We start from the raw sequence: 19293 nt of genomic DNA, 5'->3' as shown, positions 1-19293 counted from the left end.
ACCCTAAGGAAAGTTTCGACTTGAAATATGTTTGATAGCAATTAAGAGCCTTGATAGTAAAGTAGAAAATGCTAAATCTCAATGATGGTTCTTCAGGTCTATTGCGGGTCCGAATAAGTATGACCGAGGGATGGATTATGATTTATAGTAGGTTCCTGGACATAACAACATAGAATAGTTATTTAGCATTTCATCGTGGTGTCACGGGCAATTCCTGTAAAAGTGGTGTTAATTTTAACACCACTAAATTGGTGTATTTTATTATATGCTGTACTTTATAAAAACAGAAAAAGTGACGCAATTAATTGGGAACAATTCCTACTTATTGTTCCTTAAGGTAAAGAATAATTGATAATAACAATAAAAAAAAAGAAAACCCGTTCCTAAAATGAAAAAGGGAGATCTCCCCGTTCGGTTTGACTAAGTGTTAAGATGATGACTAATCGAAGAACGGAAAATCAGTCAAGATGTTGACTGGTCCAAGGACGTAAACCCAGGGAAGTTCGGCGACGATGCTGTCGTCGATGTTGATGGCAATTTTGGTTAGGAAAGTTAGGGCAACGGTCATTGCTGTTAATTGGATAAGGAAAAGGCTGGTAAATCAGGACGGGTGTGTCAGGATGAGTGCTGACCGCCCCCAATCAAAGGTCGTCCGTGGGTAGTATTGTACATAGGAAAACCCGCTTTCCTGTGTTTTCTCGGACTGGACAGTAAATATAAGAAATACTTTAATTTAAAAGATACTTGTATGGTCTTAAGAACCTTAATTATGAAAGTGCTAAGATTTATGATGAGTCCTTAAGGTTATCGAGAGTCGGCAATAAGCGTGTTTACACATCAGGTAGCCATTTTGCCCGAGATATGGAGTCTACTTTGTGTAGAGAGTCACGGGACGTAACAGTACATATAATCAACTACATAATTTTTCTAACCCCTCAAAAAAATTCAAGTCTTTGATTCAGTTTGAAAAATATCACTCTGTTTTGGAGGACATTCGAATACTTTCGTGAGTCACTGTATTTTGTCAATGACGATAAAAGTTGGTCGATACTAGTTATTCGAATAATCATATACTCATGCAAAGTAATCTATCGTATATAAATATCATATCGTATAGAACATAATATTCATTTACTTACTTTCGATACTCAAATCAATCAATATTAATTTACCCAGTAACTAGACACGAAGCAGGGTTGAGATTTACGATCATAAGAAAGAAGCAAATCCAGGTGGTTCAATTGCAATGTTGTACATATCATAAATAATATATTGTAGTCTCAGAGAAATCACAATGTACTTTAGGTACAAATCAATATAAGTGCTGACCATTTATCCGTGGTCCTTTACGACATGGGGTAATTAAAAATGGTGTACCTGAGCATGGGTCATCCACATCTATGTGTGTGGTAGACATACCGAAACCGTAGTATAAAAGGCAGCCGTTAGTCAGTTGCAAGGACAATTCTAACCAATCTTGCACAGAGTACTGTGGAAGGAGCTTCACTACGAGTCACTAATCTAAATTGTGTACAATGAGTGGACAAGTTATTGTAGGTTTCCGAGTTGTTAGTTGTTAGTTGTTGTTAGTTGTTGTTAGTTGTTGTTAGTTGTTGTTAGTTGTTGTTAGTTGTTGTTAGTTGTTGTTAGTTGTTGTTAGTTGTTACTTAATTTTATGAAGAAATTGAAAAAAATTAGGGGCATTTTGCAAAATTATTGTTTAGGGGTATTCCAAGAATTAGTCTAGTAAACGCGTATCTGTCTTTTCAACTTCGATTTTCTCGAAAACTAGATCTAAAATGAAAGAATTTCATTCTACATTCAGAATTTCTTTCCATGTATAAAATAATCTCCTTCAGTAATATTCAGTTAGAATATCTTTCAATTGAAGTTGTTTAAAATATTTTCTTCAAAAACTATAGTTTTTATCATACTATTATACATATACCATTTATTAACTATAAATTAATTATAAAATGTTATTTGATGTCAAGTTGTCTAATATTATCATTCAAATACTTTAGATCCTCACAATATATCTGGATGCCGCAATGACCTATTCGATGACTTGTGTTATATATCTGGGCGAGGAATCGAAGACGATTTTGAAGACAGTTTTGTCATCAACCAACGGCGTTACAAGGAGCGTGCGGCTGCTGCGTTTACCGAAGATCTGGCGGAATTGAGGCGTAAACGAAGAGACATGCAGGTTATATTATTTACATAATATAAAAAAGATCAGTTGAATTTCAATTAAATTTCAAAATCAAGGTCAATTTGGCGATATATTTTTTAAACAAATCTCCATCCACTCAGATATAGAATCACCTTAAAATCATCTCATATACATTATATATGTATATAATACCGTGGAATCTTTTATTTTGAATGAATAAATGAGTAATATATGAAAATCTGTCTATAAATTTGTATAAGTTTCATTAAATAACGATATTACAAGAATTTCATAAATTTATGCTGTCATTTATTTTTGCAGGATCGTATTTTCGACGTTATTGACTTGAATGCAGAAATTGAAAAAGCTAAAAATACTCTCGAACAAGCGGATATTGCTTTTCAACAACATGCAACAAAATTCGATAACACAGATAGCTGCGATGACACCAGATTAAAAAAATTCCCTAATATGGAAATTTTGTCAGAAAAACCACAGCCGAAAACCATAAAATTTATAAAAGTCCCTAATATTGATATAGAATCGTGTATGCCACAACCTACAAAATCAAGAAGAGACAAAATCAACTCAATAATGGAAACAAATGAAATTGTCAATCCATTAAATACCATTGCATTGTTACCGTTAAAAAGGAAATTCTCGAATAAAAAGAAAAGTGTTACATTTTAAAAAATTCAGTGAATATTGTAAATTACTATTGTGTTAAATAAAATGTATCCATATTATTTAATATTAATATTTAAATAAAACATATATATATAAACCACAAGAAAATTTTGTTTTCATAAACATTTGTAGTTTTAATAAACATCATGAAGTATACCACATGTAACCGAGAAGAAAATGGTTGAAAAACATAACTATGAAATAACATTTTTTCATTAGATCATAATGAATGAGAATGCGAAAGTCCTTTGACAAACAGTGGTCTGAATATGATAAATTTTCGAAAAATTTTTAAGAACGAATTTCTTAGGAAACAGCAGGAATTTTTGGTCGAAATTTGGCATTATTCTGAAATTTATCTATGTAATGAAAAGTTCCTACAATATCAAAATTCATTTGCAAAGGTTTCAATCTATATTAGATGTATCTCATTGATTCAAAATATGTATATGTAGTTAAATTTACTTTATAACGATATTGCGATGACATACATACATTGTAATAGATGTATGCAGAATTTGATGTTAGATATAATACATAGCTTATACATATGTGTATGTTATACGTAAATACGTATATACATATGATGTAAGTAAGATATGTGTACATATAAGTATGAGTTACTAAAAAAAATTAAGTGGTCATATAACAGAATAATGAAGGAGGTTATACATTTTAAATAGGATAAAATGTACCTTTTTTACAGTGTTTCTTAATGACACAGTCTGTGTACTAAGCACAATACAATCTTTATACAAAATTAAGAGATAGAGATTTGGATTTTCTGTGGAATCAAATATAGATAATGACTTCTGGTTTATTATGGTTTATTTATTAGCTGAAGAAATAAGAAATATTCCTCTAGTTTATTTTTGTAGTAAGAAAATCCATTTAGAAAATATTCAATGCTTAAAATTGGTATTAGTATTCGTGAAAAATATATAGATACGTTTGGGTAAATAATTAATATTATTAGAAATTTGGTATTATAAATTTCATATAGATAAAAACGACTGTAATGTACTTTACATCTATGCTGCATATGTCAATTCTGCCAATATATCATTAAGTTATATAGCTTTATTATCAAAAAATAATTTACAAAATTTTCTGATATTTCAAACTATAATATGCTCGAGTATGGTAACTGTAATATCTAGGTTCATGTCTCATATTAATTATATATTTCATATCTGCAGATCGTTTGAAACTCTTGTCGGTATTCTTTTCGTCGTAAGTCCTCATTGCTCGTTCAGCCCACTCTTGTGCTCTGGGAGGTTCTCGAAATATGCCTTTCTCCCGTTGGTTCAGATAATCAATGACATCGTTGTAATAATTTTTTCTGAAGAAAAAAAGAATCAAAAATTCATAGAAATATACTTATAGTACCTAATTATAATTATTGTCATCGTTTACATTAAAAGAATTTATAGATCTTATGAATTATCTTTTTCAATTATTAAAATTATAGCAACTTCTAAATTATAAGAATTATTTTAGATGTATTATAAATCTTCTCTAAAACTATTTTATGCACTTTTTGTGCATCTCTATGTTTAAATTCTGATAGCTGGTAGCTAATTAATACAAACAAATTGTATAATACTAAATATTATTCACTAGTTTATTTTTATTAAATAAATATTGAAATCTCAATAGTATCTGTTCTCCTAATAAAATAGTGAAACTACTTTCAATAGCTGAATTTAATTCGTTGGGTATATTCACAGTACCTAAATTTGATTTCAACCTCAATTTGACATTATAATTGAAGAAGCTGCTGAAATAAAAAGACAACTCCACTTATCAATAATTTATAATATATAAGATCATAATATATAGTAAACCAACAAGAACCAACTCAACCAAATTACTTTTCCAAACCTGCTATAAAGTCATAATCGACCAATATTCATAGTAATAAACTCTTCTACTCTTTTAAGTATGAACCCATACCTCCCTTTCTTATCCAATAAAGACAATTTAAACATTGAGATAACCTCTTATTGTTGCAAACTCTTCAATTGTAAAAAGAGAAAAGTAAATAGTTTTGTAATTGTAATTAAAATTAGTCAATTTTTTCTTTAAATTCTTTATGAAAATTCATTCTAAATTTAAAGTAATTTAAAAAATTCATAACTTTAAAAATATTGATATTTCAATTTTTAAATGACTATTTGTACTGTAGGACTTTATTAATAAAATGTGAAATATTAATTAATTGAGTTACATTAAAAACCCATACCTATACTCATAAAGATACGCGTAATTAAGAAAGAGAGGGCGAACCCAATGGTGATTGTAGTGCGGTGGTTCAATTTTTTCTAATTTGATTTTTGGTTTCTCTCCAGTCGCTGCTTCGGCAGCTGGGGCGGCTGATTCTGCAGATGCTTCAGGAGCTTGTTCCGCCGGGGTTTCTTCGATATCCCATGGCGCTGGTTCCTCATCTGCCCACATATTTGTTCACGTCTGTCAAAAGTAAACTGAGATATAACAACAATTTTTCCTCTTCTTCTTCTAAACTCTTTTTTTATACAGTGAAATTATGTATATTATTTTGATTTTATAGATGTATGTATCGTTATACTTATATATGTATGTATGAGTCAACAACCGAAATGTTTAGGTTTGTTCGAAAGAAAGAGAAATATCAATTATATTTTTTATTTATATTGGTTGAACATATTATTGTTCTACATATATAACTGATAGTTTATAGAAAGATCTAGCGGGTCTCATTCAATTCAAAGACTCGTTCGCATATTTTAAACACTTATCAATGTTTGGTAGCCTTCTTTCTAATTAGATGTTACAACTAGTACTCTCGATTGATATATTTAGCTAATGAGATATATTTAACGAATGAAAGCAGGTCACGTTAAAGTACAACAAACTGTTTGATTGTGACATCGATTCCTATTTATTATAACAGAATGCTTTATTTATCGACAATCTAATTAAATCAATTATGTCAATTATGTCATGATTTTGATATAATTCCCATATGTATTACGATATAATCATACATGTATGAAAAAGCAAATTCAATTTTTAATAGCTCATAATACATTCCCAATTATTCGCAAGCAACATACAAACTTTAGAAATAAAAATAGTATAAATATTAAAAGTGTAATTACTGTGAAAACATTTAAGAAACAGACGTAAGAAAATGGAAGCAGGAAGAGAAGAAACAGAGACAATATTGGAGGAAAAAGTAGGAAAGAACTGGACGAAAGGAATAAAAAGGAAAATAAAGGAAATGTGGGGCAGGAGTGCGAGGAGAGAAAACACGGCAAAGAGAACAAGAAAAAAGAACAAACAAAAGATAGAGAAAAAATCACATAAAGCAAAGTGCTTTGATAGGAAAGCAGGAGATACACCAAAAATAGGTGTATTTAGTATTTGGTAATAAGAGATAAACAGATTCAGCTGTGCTTCAGATCTTAAATCTGAAAATTATTAGGTTGTAACATAAGTAAATTCAGTTAAACTCAATATTTTTCTTTATTTGACCGAACCTATTTATGTTACAACCCAATAAATTTATAAATAGATACGATAGATACTAGGTCTTAAGTTTATATGTATGATATATTTATACTACCGAGTAGAGAGAAGTAGATATATGGGTATAAAAACCAAAACCCCCAAGGTCCGAAAAAGCAAATAAGATATCAATGAATAAATATTAAAGGTAATCGATTAACTTTTTATAAAATTGTTTTTATAGTTTTATTAAACTAATAAAATTTCACTAAGCTTAGCAAAAGTTACTATCCAGTTTACTTTAGTTGTCAACATTCAAATTCAAACTTATTAAAGGATTTATACGATAATGCCACGGCAATATCACTTTCAACAAAATATTACGTTCCTCTTCTTTTTATTTTTCTACTTGATTTATTGCACATAAAACAAAATGCGACTTCTTCACTTTCGGACGATTTCACAATAGATTATCATTACCTCACTTATAATTTCAGCTTGTCAATTATACAATATAACGTGTTACAATATTTGAGAAGATAATACCTGTGATACGATAGTCACTCCACTAAACACTTCTTGAGACTGAAAAAAATACTCCCGCGGACTTTGCCTTGTTTCGCTTTTATTTTAGCTTATAAGATTTTCCTTGCCTTCCCACCGGTCTTCCCTTTAAGTAAAAGAAGAGTGCCCCTCTCCGAAAGAACAGTGGCAAAGAAACGACTTAGAGGGAGGATAGAGGGAAGAGAGGTGGATTTTTGGCAGCTAAACTACTGTAATCGTTATCACGCAAGACAACGATCAATTTAATAATCATTGGCCAATTTTACGACTCTGTATCGAACGATCTCTGTCTTGGTACGAATTCATTTGATTAAAGCTTAAAGTAACAATTTATGCCATTACATGCAATGAAAGTTGTAGTATATCAAAACATTGCAATTAAAGATGCTTAATTTATGAGAAAAATATAAAGACATAAAAAGCTTTAAGTGGTAATGTCAAATTATATATATATATATATTATATATATGGTTTTTTATTAAATTAGTTTTTTTCTAAACTATCATTAATTTTTTTATTTCAAATAATTTATTTTTTGCCAATAGCAATATTTATTTCTTTTCCTATTATTTAACATCAAAAATGTATATTTAAATGCTTTTATATTTATACACATTATACGTAGGTATATGTACTGCCAGATATTTCCTATAAGCACAAGCTAACAAATATTTAACCATTAAAAATGGACTACTATAATAAGCTGCTGCATTTCATGATTGTCTTTTCTAAGAGATACTCTTTATATTTTACGTTTCCTGATTTAGAAATACTTTTCTTCAGACATTTATCTATTTATATTAAAAAATATTTTATATTTATCACAAGTAACATTAACTTGGAAACATCGTATGCATTCAAATAATCTCTCATACACATTGACCACAAAAAGTATTTGCACATTATTTTACTTATTACTGAATTTGTATCTTACTTCATTAAAACCAGGTACATTTGTTAAATTTCATATCATTTAGAAGTACATTCGTAGAAAGATTAAAATTTGATATTATGAAAATAAAATGTAGAAAACTCATAAAAAAGCCTTTTATTCATTATGTACAGGTACTTTTCGTAACCACTGTGCAAAACAACTTTTTACCGAATTGAGTAGATTACGTACGTAACAAATTTATATCAAAATAACGTAAATCTATAAAAACAATAACATATTTATGCCAGATTTATGTGTATGTGTGCGCGTGCGCGCGTGTGTGTGTGTAATATACACATACCGCAAACATATACTGCAAAATACATATAAATATAAGCAATCCTTTCTTTTCTAATTGTTTTGTACATCCTTGCAAAGTAATTCTTCATTATTCTTCAGTTCTATTATTTCGTTTCCAATATAATTGTATGTAAGAGTATATGCTTTGCAACGTATGACCGTCATTGTAAGTTCAGTTTATTTATAAATTTGCCGCTATAGAAGGCTTAAACACGTATCAAAGAGTGTAGCGTTATGTCGAAATAGAAGCATTGACATCGTACCCTGGTTTAGTTACTATTCACAATACTAATCATAAGCTACGTTAAAGACATATATTATTCACAAAACTGGCGTTTATTATAGTATATTTGTCTGAAATTGTCATATATAAAATATAAAAAGCAAAGAACACTGAAAGCATACAATAATACTATTCTTTTCTAAGCATTGAAATTGGTAGAATTTTTTCTTCATAATAAGATGAAGTAGACTTATCAGCGTTCTATTTTATTATAGGAAGAGAATTATTGGCGATAGTAAATTTAATAGATCACTTAAAATTTTATCTATATAGATATGTATATGATCGAACGTATATATATACATATATTATATACTATACATACAAAGGCATTTCAACAAGAATCTTAACGGTGTATTTATGGGACATTACTCTAATATAGTTGCAAAAAGTTGAATTTGTTTTCCCAAACTTTCTTAAAGTTTCCAGTATGCAGAATATCATATGAAAACTGTTTATCGACGATGGTCGATACCATGATGGTCGATACTTCTTCAATACCATGAAGAAGTTACAAGATTGGATGAGTGAGTGACTTGTAGCAGGGTTTAACAGAATGACCTTGCGGAGTAGAACGAAATGACTTCCTTAGTACATCAATTCGTTGCAAAAAAACAGTACCATATTATCGATAAGAAAAATATATAAGATCCTGTTTAAAAAAAAGAACTTGACCTCAATATCTTCCTACTATTCTATTGCGAAAAAAGCTATTTGTACCGCGTTATATCCCCCGTCACATCAAACAAGCTTTGTAAGAACATTCTTTTGATATCTTTAGTACTTAACAAAACATTTTAACATACATGGTTAATATATTTATTCTATATACAGGGTGATTCATAAATACATGTCAATATTTCAGAGATGGGGACAGAATATCTATCGGAATATCACGAAAATAAGTAAAAGACATCTTATGGACATATGTATGTCCTACATAGCTTAGTTTTCGAGTTACAGACATTTAATGAAAATATTCAAAGTGTCCGCCTTGTACCTCAACAGACGCTGCTTAACGTTGAGTTCTGTACTCGCTCGAAAACTATTTTGTCGAAGATTAAAGCCGAATTTACACAATTTCATTTTAAAAGAACACCACGGATGATTCATTGAAAAGCACTGTTCTCATCCTTGTTTCATCCGCAGTGTTTCTCCAGAGTAAATAGTGAATAGAGTAGAGCCAAGCTCTATTTTGGATAAATAGTGAAACAGCACTGACACGTATAAACCGCATACTGAATGCATATTCGGGCAACCAATTTTAAACCAGTCTAATTAGCCTTCAAAATACCCAAAATCGAGAAAAATTGTAAACAACAATTTTATTACAGAAAATGGTTCGGTAGGTCATTGGAAATGAAACATATGAGTTTGATACTCATAAAAAGTTGAGCGTCATTGTTTCAAAAAGATATAAACGAGCTTTTCGCATATGAAAAGAAATGTAATAATTTTTCAGAAAAAGGATTCTATTGCGGAATATAGCCATTGGAAAGATCTGCAAAATAATATCCATAAAGTTAAAATCGATCGATACGTTAACTTGCAACAAAACAAAAAACCGGTAATATTTTCTTAGAGATTCTCTAATTATAGCATTATAACGAAAATTGCATATTTAAGAAATTTAAATTATATGACATTTGTTATTGTCACGTAAAATGTCATTTATGTCATTTATGTCATATATAAATAGTGAACAAGAAATATAAAAAATAAGAAACCAAAAAACTAAAAATTTTGAGCTTGAATATAATTTTTGAAAGAATTGATTGTATTATCTGTCAATATCTCATTGAGCTGCCCCAGATTTTTAAAAATCATCGTTTTACGTCAATTTATTGCTGAGATAATGTAGGTACCAGCAGTTTGAAAGCGCAAATTCAATTTTAGGCGTGTTCGCAGATAGACCGACGCATGTCGCCACTGTTCCCACTGCGCAACAGCTCGCTATCTCGTCCGTATACTGAAACTTCATGACTTATTAAAGTTAAAGCAGGTTTTCTGAAATAATTCATTCGAAAATTGAAGGGCAATTAATTCCACTGTTTTACACTTTGTGAAATTTTTAGCTCTTATTGTTAAGAATTACTTTTTTGAAAGAAAAAAGTTATCTCATGAAAGAAAACTTTTCTGTAAATTCGTGTAATAATAATAGTTTTTAATTGATTTTATTGCCAATTCGCTATGACAAAAATTAAAAGAATTGTTTCATTCTTTTAGAGGAAAGAAACATATTTATTTTCCAGAACCATTTTTAGATGATTTAATTTAGAAATATTACTTCATTTCAAAATGTATACGATAGTGCAAGTATTAAAGAATAGAAAGCATGCTCACAGCTTACTATGCAACTTATCAAAGGCGGAAACGGTCGACACATCAAGCATAAAAAGAAGATTAAAAAGGAAACACCCAACAGATCTCACAAAGGACATAACCTAACAAACACGATGATGGTACCCCGCTGGGGGTAGCCACCCACATGTTATATTAGTATACAGCTACAACATTTTACCAAATGTCCTACTGGACAAATTGTAAAATCCAAATAAATAAATAAAAAAAAATTAAAAAAAAAAACTTATCAAAGCTATAGAAACTTAACTTCTACGGAGACCCTTTTGGGATGAAGCGAACAATTTTGTACAAAATCTAACAAAAATTTCAAACTGAAATTTGGCACGCTTTTTATCATTACCAAGATCATGTTTTATTAAAATTTTAAAGTCGTGCGTTCAAATCTCTGTGAATAACAAACGAGTGAAAATGAGGTCTATTTTGACAGCTTTTATTTTGTTGCAAGTCAACGTATCGATCGATTTTGATCTTATAGGTCTCATTTTGCCGATCTTTCCTACATTATGCCTGCATTTCTCAATCTAAATTTTTTTCTGTAAAATCACTATTTATATTTTTATACGCGAAAAACCTGTTTTTCGTACCTATATGCCTTTTTTTCTAACTACGACGCCCAACTTTTCATAAATTTGCAACACATACATTTCATTTCAAATGATCTTCCGAACCATTTTGTGTAAAAAAATTACTTTTACAATTTTTTCCGATTCTAATTCGACTGGTTTATTCGCATTTCGTACATATTTCGTAGACATATCGTAAAATAAATATAGGTATGAATACAAATAAACTAAAATTTCGATTTTTTGCAAATTAACGAATATAATCGTCATTGACATTTGAATACCGCTCCCGATTAGCTATACATTGTAAAACCGGCAACGTGCTTTCATGGAAAGTTGTTTCATATGCATTTTATATGTTTTCCTTACAATAAATAACATCGCTAAATTTTTGATTATTATCAAATATTAACAATCAATTGAAAATTTGTCCGTCATTATAATATTAATCATATTAATATATCCACGGTAACTCTGAACACTGGACAGCCTTTTATTTCCTAATGAATTTTTCTTATATTATTATTTTCCGAGATATAAAGAAGTTCGCTTTTTAAGCAGCACTATATATTTCTCTATGAATCATCTGATAGTACTTCTGAAGACAAGTTCATCAGCCTTTCATCTATACAATTTTAATTAGTTTTTGAAGTATTGAGCTTACAAATTTACTGATTTTTAGGCAAGAAACTTTGTTAGAGTAGGAAGCTCGGATGGCGCTATGTGTTAAACATTGCCTTTTGAAACAGATACAAAAGCTCTGTATCAAGACGGCAATTCAGCATGGCATACAGGCATAGCTTGAATTAGCGCTCACAATCAGCGGATATATTGAGGTACCAGGCACTTCGAATATTTTCATTAATCATTCATAACTCGAAAACTAAGATATATATGTCGGAGATGAAAGGGCACCGGAGCCTTCCCTTGGAACTTCGGGAAAATCCGTAAAATCGTAATTAAAGTTTACAGTTGTGATTAAACAATTTGCCGTCATTCTGCCCAATGGTACTTGTTTGCGATTTGTGATAATAAGCTTGAGCTCAAGGCGACCATCAGTCGCCGAACGTAGCCGCGGTTAACGGGACGGGCACTCCGTCTAACAAAGGTGTGGAGTGATGTTATAACTCTCATTAAAGGAAATACCCATAGAGGTACCTGACAGTAAAACATGCCAACGGTTCCTTCGGACAATGAATACCTGATGTTGATGCACTTACACAGCACAAGTTCAGCTAGCCTGAGGACCCGCTATAAAATCTAGGTTTTTGGTAATTAAGGTTATTCAAACGGACAGGCAGTCTTTGTCCCAAATTGACCAATTGACAGCCACGTCAATTTCCCTTACTTTCTGAACGAGGGCTATACTCAACGAATCCGATGAACTCGTGTCCTTAGACACACCCCATTATAGTTTTCCTCTGTGGCATCATTGAGACGAAAAGTCATTCTTTCTTACGATCTTAACGACGGAGAGAGTAGCGCCTTACGATCTGTGAGTATTACACGTTTGAGTTAGATTGTGTGAGCAAGTATATCTATCATCCCGTTGACTGTGGATTCGTTATCGAACCTAAGACCATTATCACTAGTGTCGCGAGTGCCTAATCGCCGCTGTTGATTGTCGAATCGGTAGTGTTCATACTCGTAGTATCAGGCCGTATCTTCGTTATAACACAATGATGGCCAACTCCAAGGGAGGTCTATCAAACGCCCACAACCCTGTTCCTGACTCTTCTCCGGCATATATGTCGGAGATGGAAGGATAGCGGGATTGCCGTCGGGAATGTTGGGAAACCCCCAATACCATAATCAAGATTTGTATGTTGAGGTAATAAAAATAAGAAAATAACTTTTAATGTTCCAACCGGGCTTTATGACGACGGGTTCGGGTTTAGGGTGACCTAACAGGTCACTGGACGTAGCCACGGGCACGGGAGGGACGCGTATCTGACAGAGGTACGGAATGATTATATGACTCTCCTTAAAAACAAGGATTGACCCCAGAAGTGGGGACAGGAATATATAAGGACAGTCTCATTAAGATGGACAGAGCTTTTGTTAGTGAGTCGCTATACGAAGTGCGGACCGAGTCATCGAGAAGTTACCCGACCCGATTATTACACTGATACTTGCCATCCCGTGTGCCGTGGATTCGTCAACAAATCTGGAGCCATCGTCATTTGCATCCATGGCTAATTCCCGAGGAGATACCTCGGCCGCCCCCAACCTTACTCCCGATGGCACTCCGACATATATATGTTCATATACATTTTTTACACGCGCGCGTGCGTGTGTGTATATGTGTACTTCAATATTTACTATCGTATTTGAAACTTTGTATTAGATTCTTTGTTGTACTTTCTTAAAAAATAAAATACGTAAAAGATTATCTACATATATAGGTAAGATATTACAAACTTTCATGACCGGTTACTATAGAAACGAAAGTCGTACACAAAGTAAGTACATACATACGTATATAGATATCAGATGTATACAAAATGTGTCGTTTTACAAGAAAAGATATCTTTTTCTATTTCTTAATCTATTCGGTAAATTTTACCCAAATTATTGCTGTGAGTAAAGAATTATTTGAATATTCTCAACCATCGAAATGTAAAAATAACGAATATTTTGATACCACATCACTTACCTGCATGCCATGTGATGCCAATAAAAATTTAAAACCATCTGTCGACCGTGAGTTTGAAATTAAATTTTTCAACATTTTATTTAAATACTTAAATTATTCCTTTTATAGGATTACGATGTATATGTAACAAATTTAGTAAAAAAATTGGTTTCAAGGATGGTTATCCCGTATGCGTATTTTGTGGCATTAATGCTACAGTAACTTCGGATGGGAACGACTGCGTATCATGTAACACGACGTGTAGATGCGCCCCTAATGAAATACAAGGTAATAATTAAAGCATTTGCAATAGGCAAAAGTATTTATGTATTAGCATTTAAACCAAACTACTTTAAATTACATATTTGTAACATATTATCTATTGATTAAATTGCAGATTCTTTAATTATTTATATTATTATTAGTTATATTTTAATCATTTTACAGTAGATAGACACTTAGATGGAACGTTATTGGATACTATACATTGTGTTCCATGTATCAATAATACTTATCCATTTTTGGATGTATCTAGATGCTTGCCCTGCAAAAATTTTAAATATGATTATTATCAAACTGATATGTATTTAACAAAGTACCATTATACACAGCTACAGAATTATTGTTTACATAAAAGTACTTCTGTTGATAAAGAGAATCTAAAACCTGCATTTCAAGTGAAGTTTAACAGTCAAAACACAAATAATTATTTTAGTAATGAACTTCAGACTGCTATATATTTTTGTAAGGTAAGAGAGCAAATAAGAATATAAAAATAAGAAAATAATAGTACACGCATATTTTTAGAAAAGAGATAAATTAGCATGTGAATATTTATCAAACATATGTGTTTTAAGTCTTTATGCTAATGATATTGCATGCAAGTTCTTTATGCAAAAACAAAAATCACCTATATGGTTATTTTATAATAAAGATGAAGCTACAACTGTATTAAATAGCAAACAAATTACGCAAAATTATAGCTTGATGAAAGGAGACAAGGTATGTAACACATATATATGTATTTGTAATATTTGTAACAATCTATTACTTAAATGTATAATATTTGATAATATAAACCATATCTTTTTAGGATAATATATTAAATTTTACAGTTATAACATTCTCTTTACATGGCAATTTCAAATCAATTGGTACACCTAATATTCCATGCAATTTGTTAGAGCATGTTAAATTTGGTATTAATTTTGAAAAAAAATGTAAATTTGCAATTAAAAATTTACTGCACACAGAGATAGAGTTTCTATCTCCATACTTAACATTTATAAGAGATAACAAAATTTTAATGTATGCATTACCTGTATTTGTTAAAAACATTAATCAGGTAAGAAAATCAATTATGAAGTAGTCAATAAATTTAGATATAAATACTTGATTACTATATTAGATTGTAAATGGTGCTTTGTGCATTATTTTATGAAAGTGTTTTAAAATATATATAATCCTAACAATTTTACAGAATCATAATAAATTATCAGATTGGCAGTTAGTTCGAAAATTTTTCTTTGTTGATAATATTAGTGGTTTTAAAACATTATATAATCTCACAAGTAACAATGGTGATGAACTGTCTGTGTTACGTTATATGAAATCTTTGAACGTAATGTGAGTCCTTTACCTGCTCTTTATAATTTGACTTTATCAAACAAAATTTGATTTTATCAAACAAATTATATATTAAATTTAACACGTGACTACTAAAATAACAAATTTATATATTATAATACTTTTTACAGAATTAATATTCAAAGTACAAAGGATAACAATAAAATATTTCCTCCATTATTAATTATTGAATATGCTGAATTAACATATGAACAGATTGATAAAATTATAGAAGTTACATTAGATTATAAAATAAGATTCACTCTAAAAGATGAGAATATTGATTCACATTTCATGGTAAATATACAAAACAGTAATAAGAAGAAAATAACAATAAGATATATTTATAATATTATTATTGTTATATGTATATTCGTTCCTAGATAATTATTGGGATTTTGTCAGGATTAAGTTTCATTTTATCTGGGATAAAAACATGGAAATACAGTAAACAACATCATGCTTCTTCCATTAATGTATTTGTACTTATTTGGTTTTTTATTTACACTATGTCTGCTATAGGAAGCATAATTATTTTGTGTTTGATTATTTTATGCCTATATCTATTTATGTTTTATAAAGGAAAAACAATACCGTATATCCTCTTCTCTGAAGATATCAATGAAAAGATGATAAAAACATTTAGTACAGTAGCATTTTTTTCTAAAGTAAGTATTTAAACGTAAAATATAAATATACAATTAATTACTTTAAGTATTTCAAATTTATTAATTTCTAATTTAGCTTATAGAAATATTTGGATTTATTTGTCAATATTGGAATACTGATATATTCTTTATTGATTGGGAACAACCAAAAATGACATACAATCAATGTAATGATCTTCCATATGTGCCTATAAATGAATTCCATAATGATAAACTCTCAAGGAATAAATTAAAACATTTGCAAATGTCATCAGAAACAATAACAGCTAAACGCAAGAAAATCTTGTATAAGTTAAATAAGCATAATAACTTCAAAAATTTTAACAAATCTTTTCCAGTTAACAAGCACAAAACTAATATTTCAATTACAAACTCGATATCAAAAAGTTCTGATCAGATGATAAATAAAAGTAACAATTTTAATAATTCATCTATTAGTATATGGAGGACATACTTTATTGCAAGTCAGTGGTTAAATCTTCAAACTGAAAGAAAGATAAACATAAAGATACAATTGCTTGTGGTTTTATGTATTTTTCAGGTAAATTATTTTATGTATTTTTTATGCAAGAGTAAGTAGCGAGAAATTAAATGATTAAGATTAAATTTTATATTTCAAATAGGTCATACGACTGTATCCATGGATTCTTGGGATACCAGAAATAATCCCAACATTTTCTGAAGATTGTAATTTTATTTTATATTTTACAATATGTGTCTTAATATATATATTAACTTATTCCATCCAGTGGTTAGTGTTCATTGTATTCTATGAACAATGTATTGCAAACAAAATGCAAGAATTTATAAATGTATGTTCAATTGCAAACATCAGTGTATTTATTTTACCATTTAATTATTATGGTTTTTATATTCATGGAAGGTAATATGCATTAATAAATATAAATATACAGAGTGGTTGGTAACTGGTGGTACAAGCGGAAAGGGGGCGATTCTATGCGAAAAAAGAAGTCGAAAATATAGAATAAAAATTTTTCGTTTGAGACTTTGTTTTCGAGAAAATCGACTTTGAATTTTCGCTCGGTACGCGTGCACTTTATCACGTCTCGTTATAACGGATCTCACTGTAGATCGTTGTCTTGATGGAAAAATTAAAAAAAAAAAATTAGAAAAAAGATTTTTATTCTATATTTTCGACTTTTTTTTCGCGTAGAATCACCCCCTTTCCGCTTGTACCACCAGTTACCAACCACCCTGTATAGAAGTAAAGTGCTTATAATTAAATATTTTCATCATTTCACAACAGATCAGTGCATGGATTTGCAGACACAGACTTACGTACTTTAATTAATGATTTACAAATGGAAAAAAATAATTTATGTGCACATAGAGGTCTTGTACCAGGAACAACTCAACAAACATTTATATTGTACTTAACAAAAACTTTCAGAATTACTTTTAACAAAAGTTTAGAGCTGATGAATATCGTATGTATAACATAACTTTAGCTAACATTTCTTAAAATTTATTTTGCGAACTAATTATTTATAATTTTTACTTCTTTTCAGGAACCAAGTAATTTTATAAGGACTTATTATTCAAATTGGGAATATATTTTCAATAATCAATTAAAACTGAAAGAATATCTATGTAAATATCTAGATCACTGCATAACAAATGAAGACTATGCCATTAAAGAACAACATTTTTTTGAGAAGTTATTTAATATAGTATTTTCCCACAACGAAGAGAAATCAATTTTCTATATTGGTAATGTTTCTTTTAATAGAAAAAGAAAAAAAAGTAGCTTTAATGATAACTCATATATATAATTTTTGCAGATAATAATTATTCTTTCAGTCAAGTATTATTATATGGAAATGAGTGGTTATTTGCAACATTTGAAATTTCAGTATTTACTTTCATTATTGTGTTATGTAACGATTGTACATTAGCTATTATAATTACAGTATTAGTGTCAATGCTGTTAGTTGTGATAGTAAAAGAAAATGGCAAAAAAAATTTAAATAATCATACATTATTAGATAAATTGTTTTTTATGTAAATGATTTGTATTATTCAAATATTGTGACATTTTGTATTTGATACGTTTATATTAACATATAGTACTTACTATTAATTTGTATAGGCTATTTAAAAAATATATATGTCATAGGTTTACCAGATGATTTCACACCTTCCATTTAAACCATAGGTTTAATAGAAATCTGTTTAAAAAAAGTGCATACTACAAAATAGATGTTGACCTTAAATTTCAAGGCCAAATTTCATTCTACTCATCACAAGGACAAAACTTGTTAAAGGAACCATAGATCGCAACGTTTCAACTGTTCAAAGTCAAGTTTTACAATATACACCATCTTTTAACAAATATCCACCGATCCGAAGATGTAAAATCATCCGTAAAAGCTATGACATATATCTTTTGAATCCTTACAATATGGATTTGTATAATGCAACACGCTGAAAAATTTACAGCAGAGTTCGGCATTATTTAATTTTTTTATCCAAATAATAAATAAATTATTCGAAACTTTTATTCACAAATAAATTTATTCACAAATATTTAATTATTCGTTAAATTCGTAATTAGGAGTTACTATTTTCCTTTTATTACTTGTATATTTATTCATGAATGACGCAAATAAAATCATAGTGCGTATAATCTCGCTATGTATTGTTTGACAAAAAATTAATTACGAACTGTATTAATTACGAACGAAGACAAATTTTGCAAATAAATAAAATTATTCTTCATTCACAAATAACGATTGCTATATTTATCTTTGTTTGTTATTCATTTGGATAAATTTTGCCTGACTGATATGTAACAGTTCTTGTATAATGCAGTAAATAAATAAAGATACTTTCATACATGTATAAGTTGTAAAGTTCATATTAACATATGGTTGACTGCTCACGAATAAACTAGTATTTTTATGCACAAACGCGTTGCAATGTTATACGCGTTAATCTTTGCATGAAATAGCTGGTCAACAATGTATTAAATAAGAATATATTC

The 19293-nt window shown here is 29.7% G+C and overlaps 3 protein-coding genes across 5 annotated transcripts; 2 read left to right on the top strand and 1 right to left on the bottom strand.

Moving 5' to 3' along the window:
* Positions 1 to 2005: 2005 nt before the first annotated feature.
* LOC117207245 lies at positions 2006 to 2872 on the top strand (the record flags this gene model as incomplete). Its single annotated transcript, XM_033447241.1, has 2 exons — positions 2006 to 2209; positions 2498 to 2872. Coding segments are annotated over 2 exons (573 nt in total), but the record flags the coding sequence as incomplete, so codon positions are not given.
* An 801-nt stretch (positions 2873 to 3673) lies between these two features.
* On the bottom strand, positions 3674 to 7053 carry LOC117207297 (flightin). 3 transcript variants are annotated; one of them, XM_033447348.1, is made up of 3 exons: positions 6899 to 7053; positions 5109 to 5332; positions 3674 to 4205 (listed from the first exon to the last, which is right to left on the bottom strand). In XM_033447348.1, exons 2-3 carry the CDS (start codon positions 5318 to 5320, stop codon positions 3962 to 3964), a joined length of 456 nt encoding a protein of 151 aa, XP_033303239.1. In that variant the 5' UTR covers positions 5321 to 5332; positions 6899 to 7053; the 3' UTR covers positions 3674 to 3961. The 3 variants fall into 3 exon arrangements, with proteins under 3 accessions (XP_033303239.1, XP_033303240.1, XP_033303241.1); XM_033447349.1 differs by having other exon boundaries at positions 5109 to 5346; positions 6899 to 7041; XM_033447350.1 differs by lacking the exon at positions 6899 to 7053 and adding an exon at positions 6833 to 6857.
* A 6657-nt stretch (positions 7054 to 13710) lies between these two features.
* LOC117207287 (meckelin) lies at positions 13711 to 19273 on the top strand. The gene is made up of 13 exons (XM_033447335.1): positions 13711 to 14063; positions 14125 to 14283; positions 14443 to 14744; positions 14803 to 14997; positions 15089 to 15340; positions 15476 to 15621; positions 15753 to 15918; positions 16005 to 16289; positions 16366 to 16830; positions 16913 to 17172; positions 17557 to 17737; positions 17819 to 18020; positions 18092 to 19273. Exons 1-13 carry the CDS (start codon positions 13865 to 13867, stop codon positions 18313 to 18315), a joined length of 3036 nt encoding a protein of 1011 aa, XP_033303226.1. The 5' UTR covers positions 13711 to 13864; the 3' UTR covers positions 18316 to 19273.
* The last annotated feature ends 20 nt before the right edge of the window (positions 19274 to 19293 follow it).

The sequence above is a fragment of the Bombus bifarius genome, unplaced genomic scaffold (assembly GCF_011952205.1).
Source record: "Bombus bifarius isolate JDL3187 unplaced genomic scaffold, Bbif_JDL3187 scf7180000008026, whole genome shotgun sequence".
In the NCBI taxonomy this organism is placed as follows: Eukaryota; Metazoa; Arthropoda; class Insecta; order Hymenoptera; family Apidae; genus Bombus; species Bombus bifarius.
The sequence above is the reverse complement of the archived record's forward strand: the minus strand, read 5'-3'. Positions and strand labels throughout refer to the sequence as shown.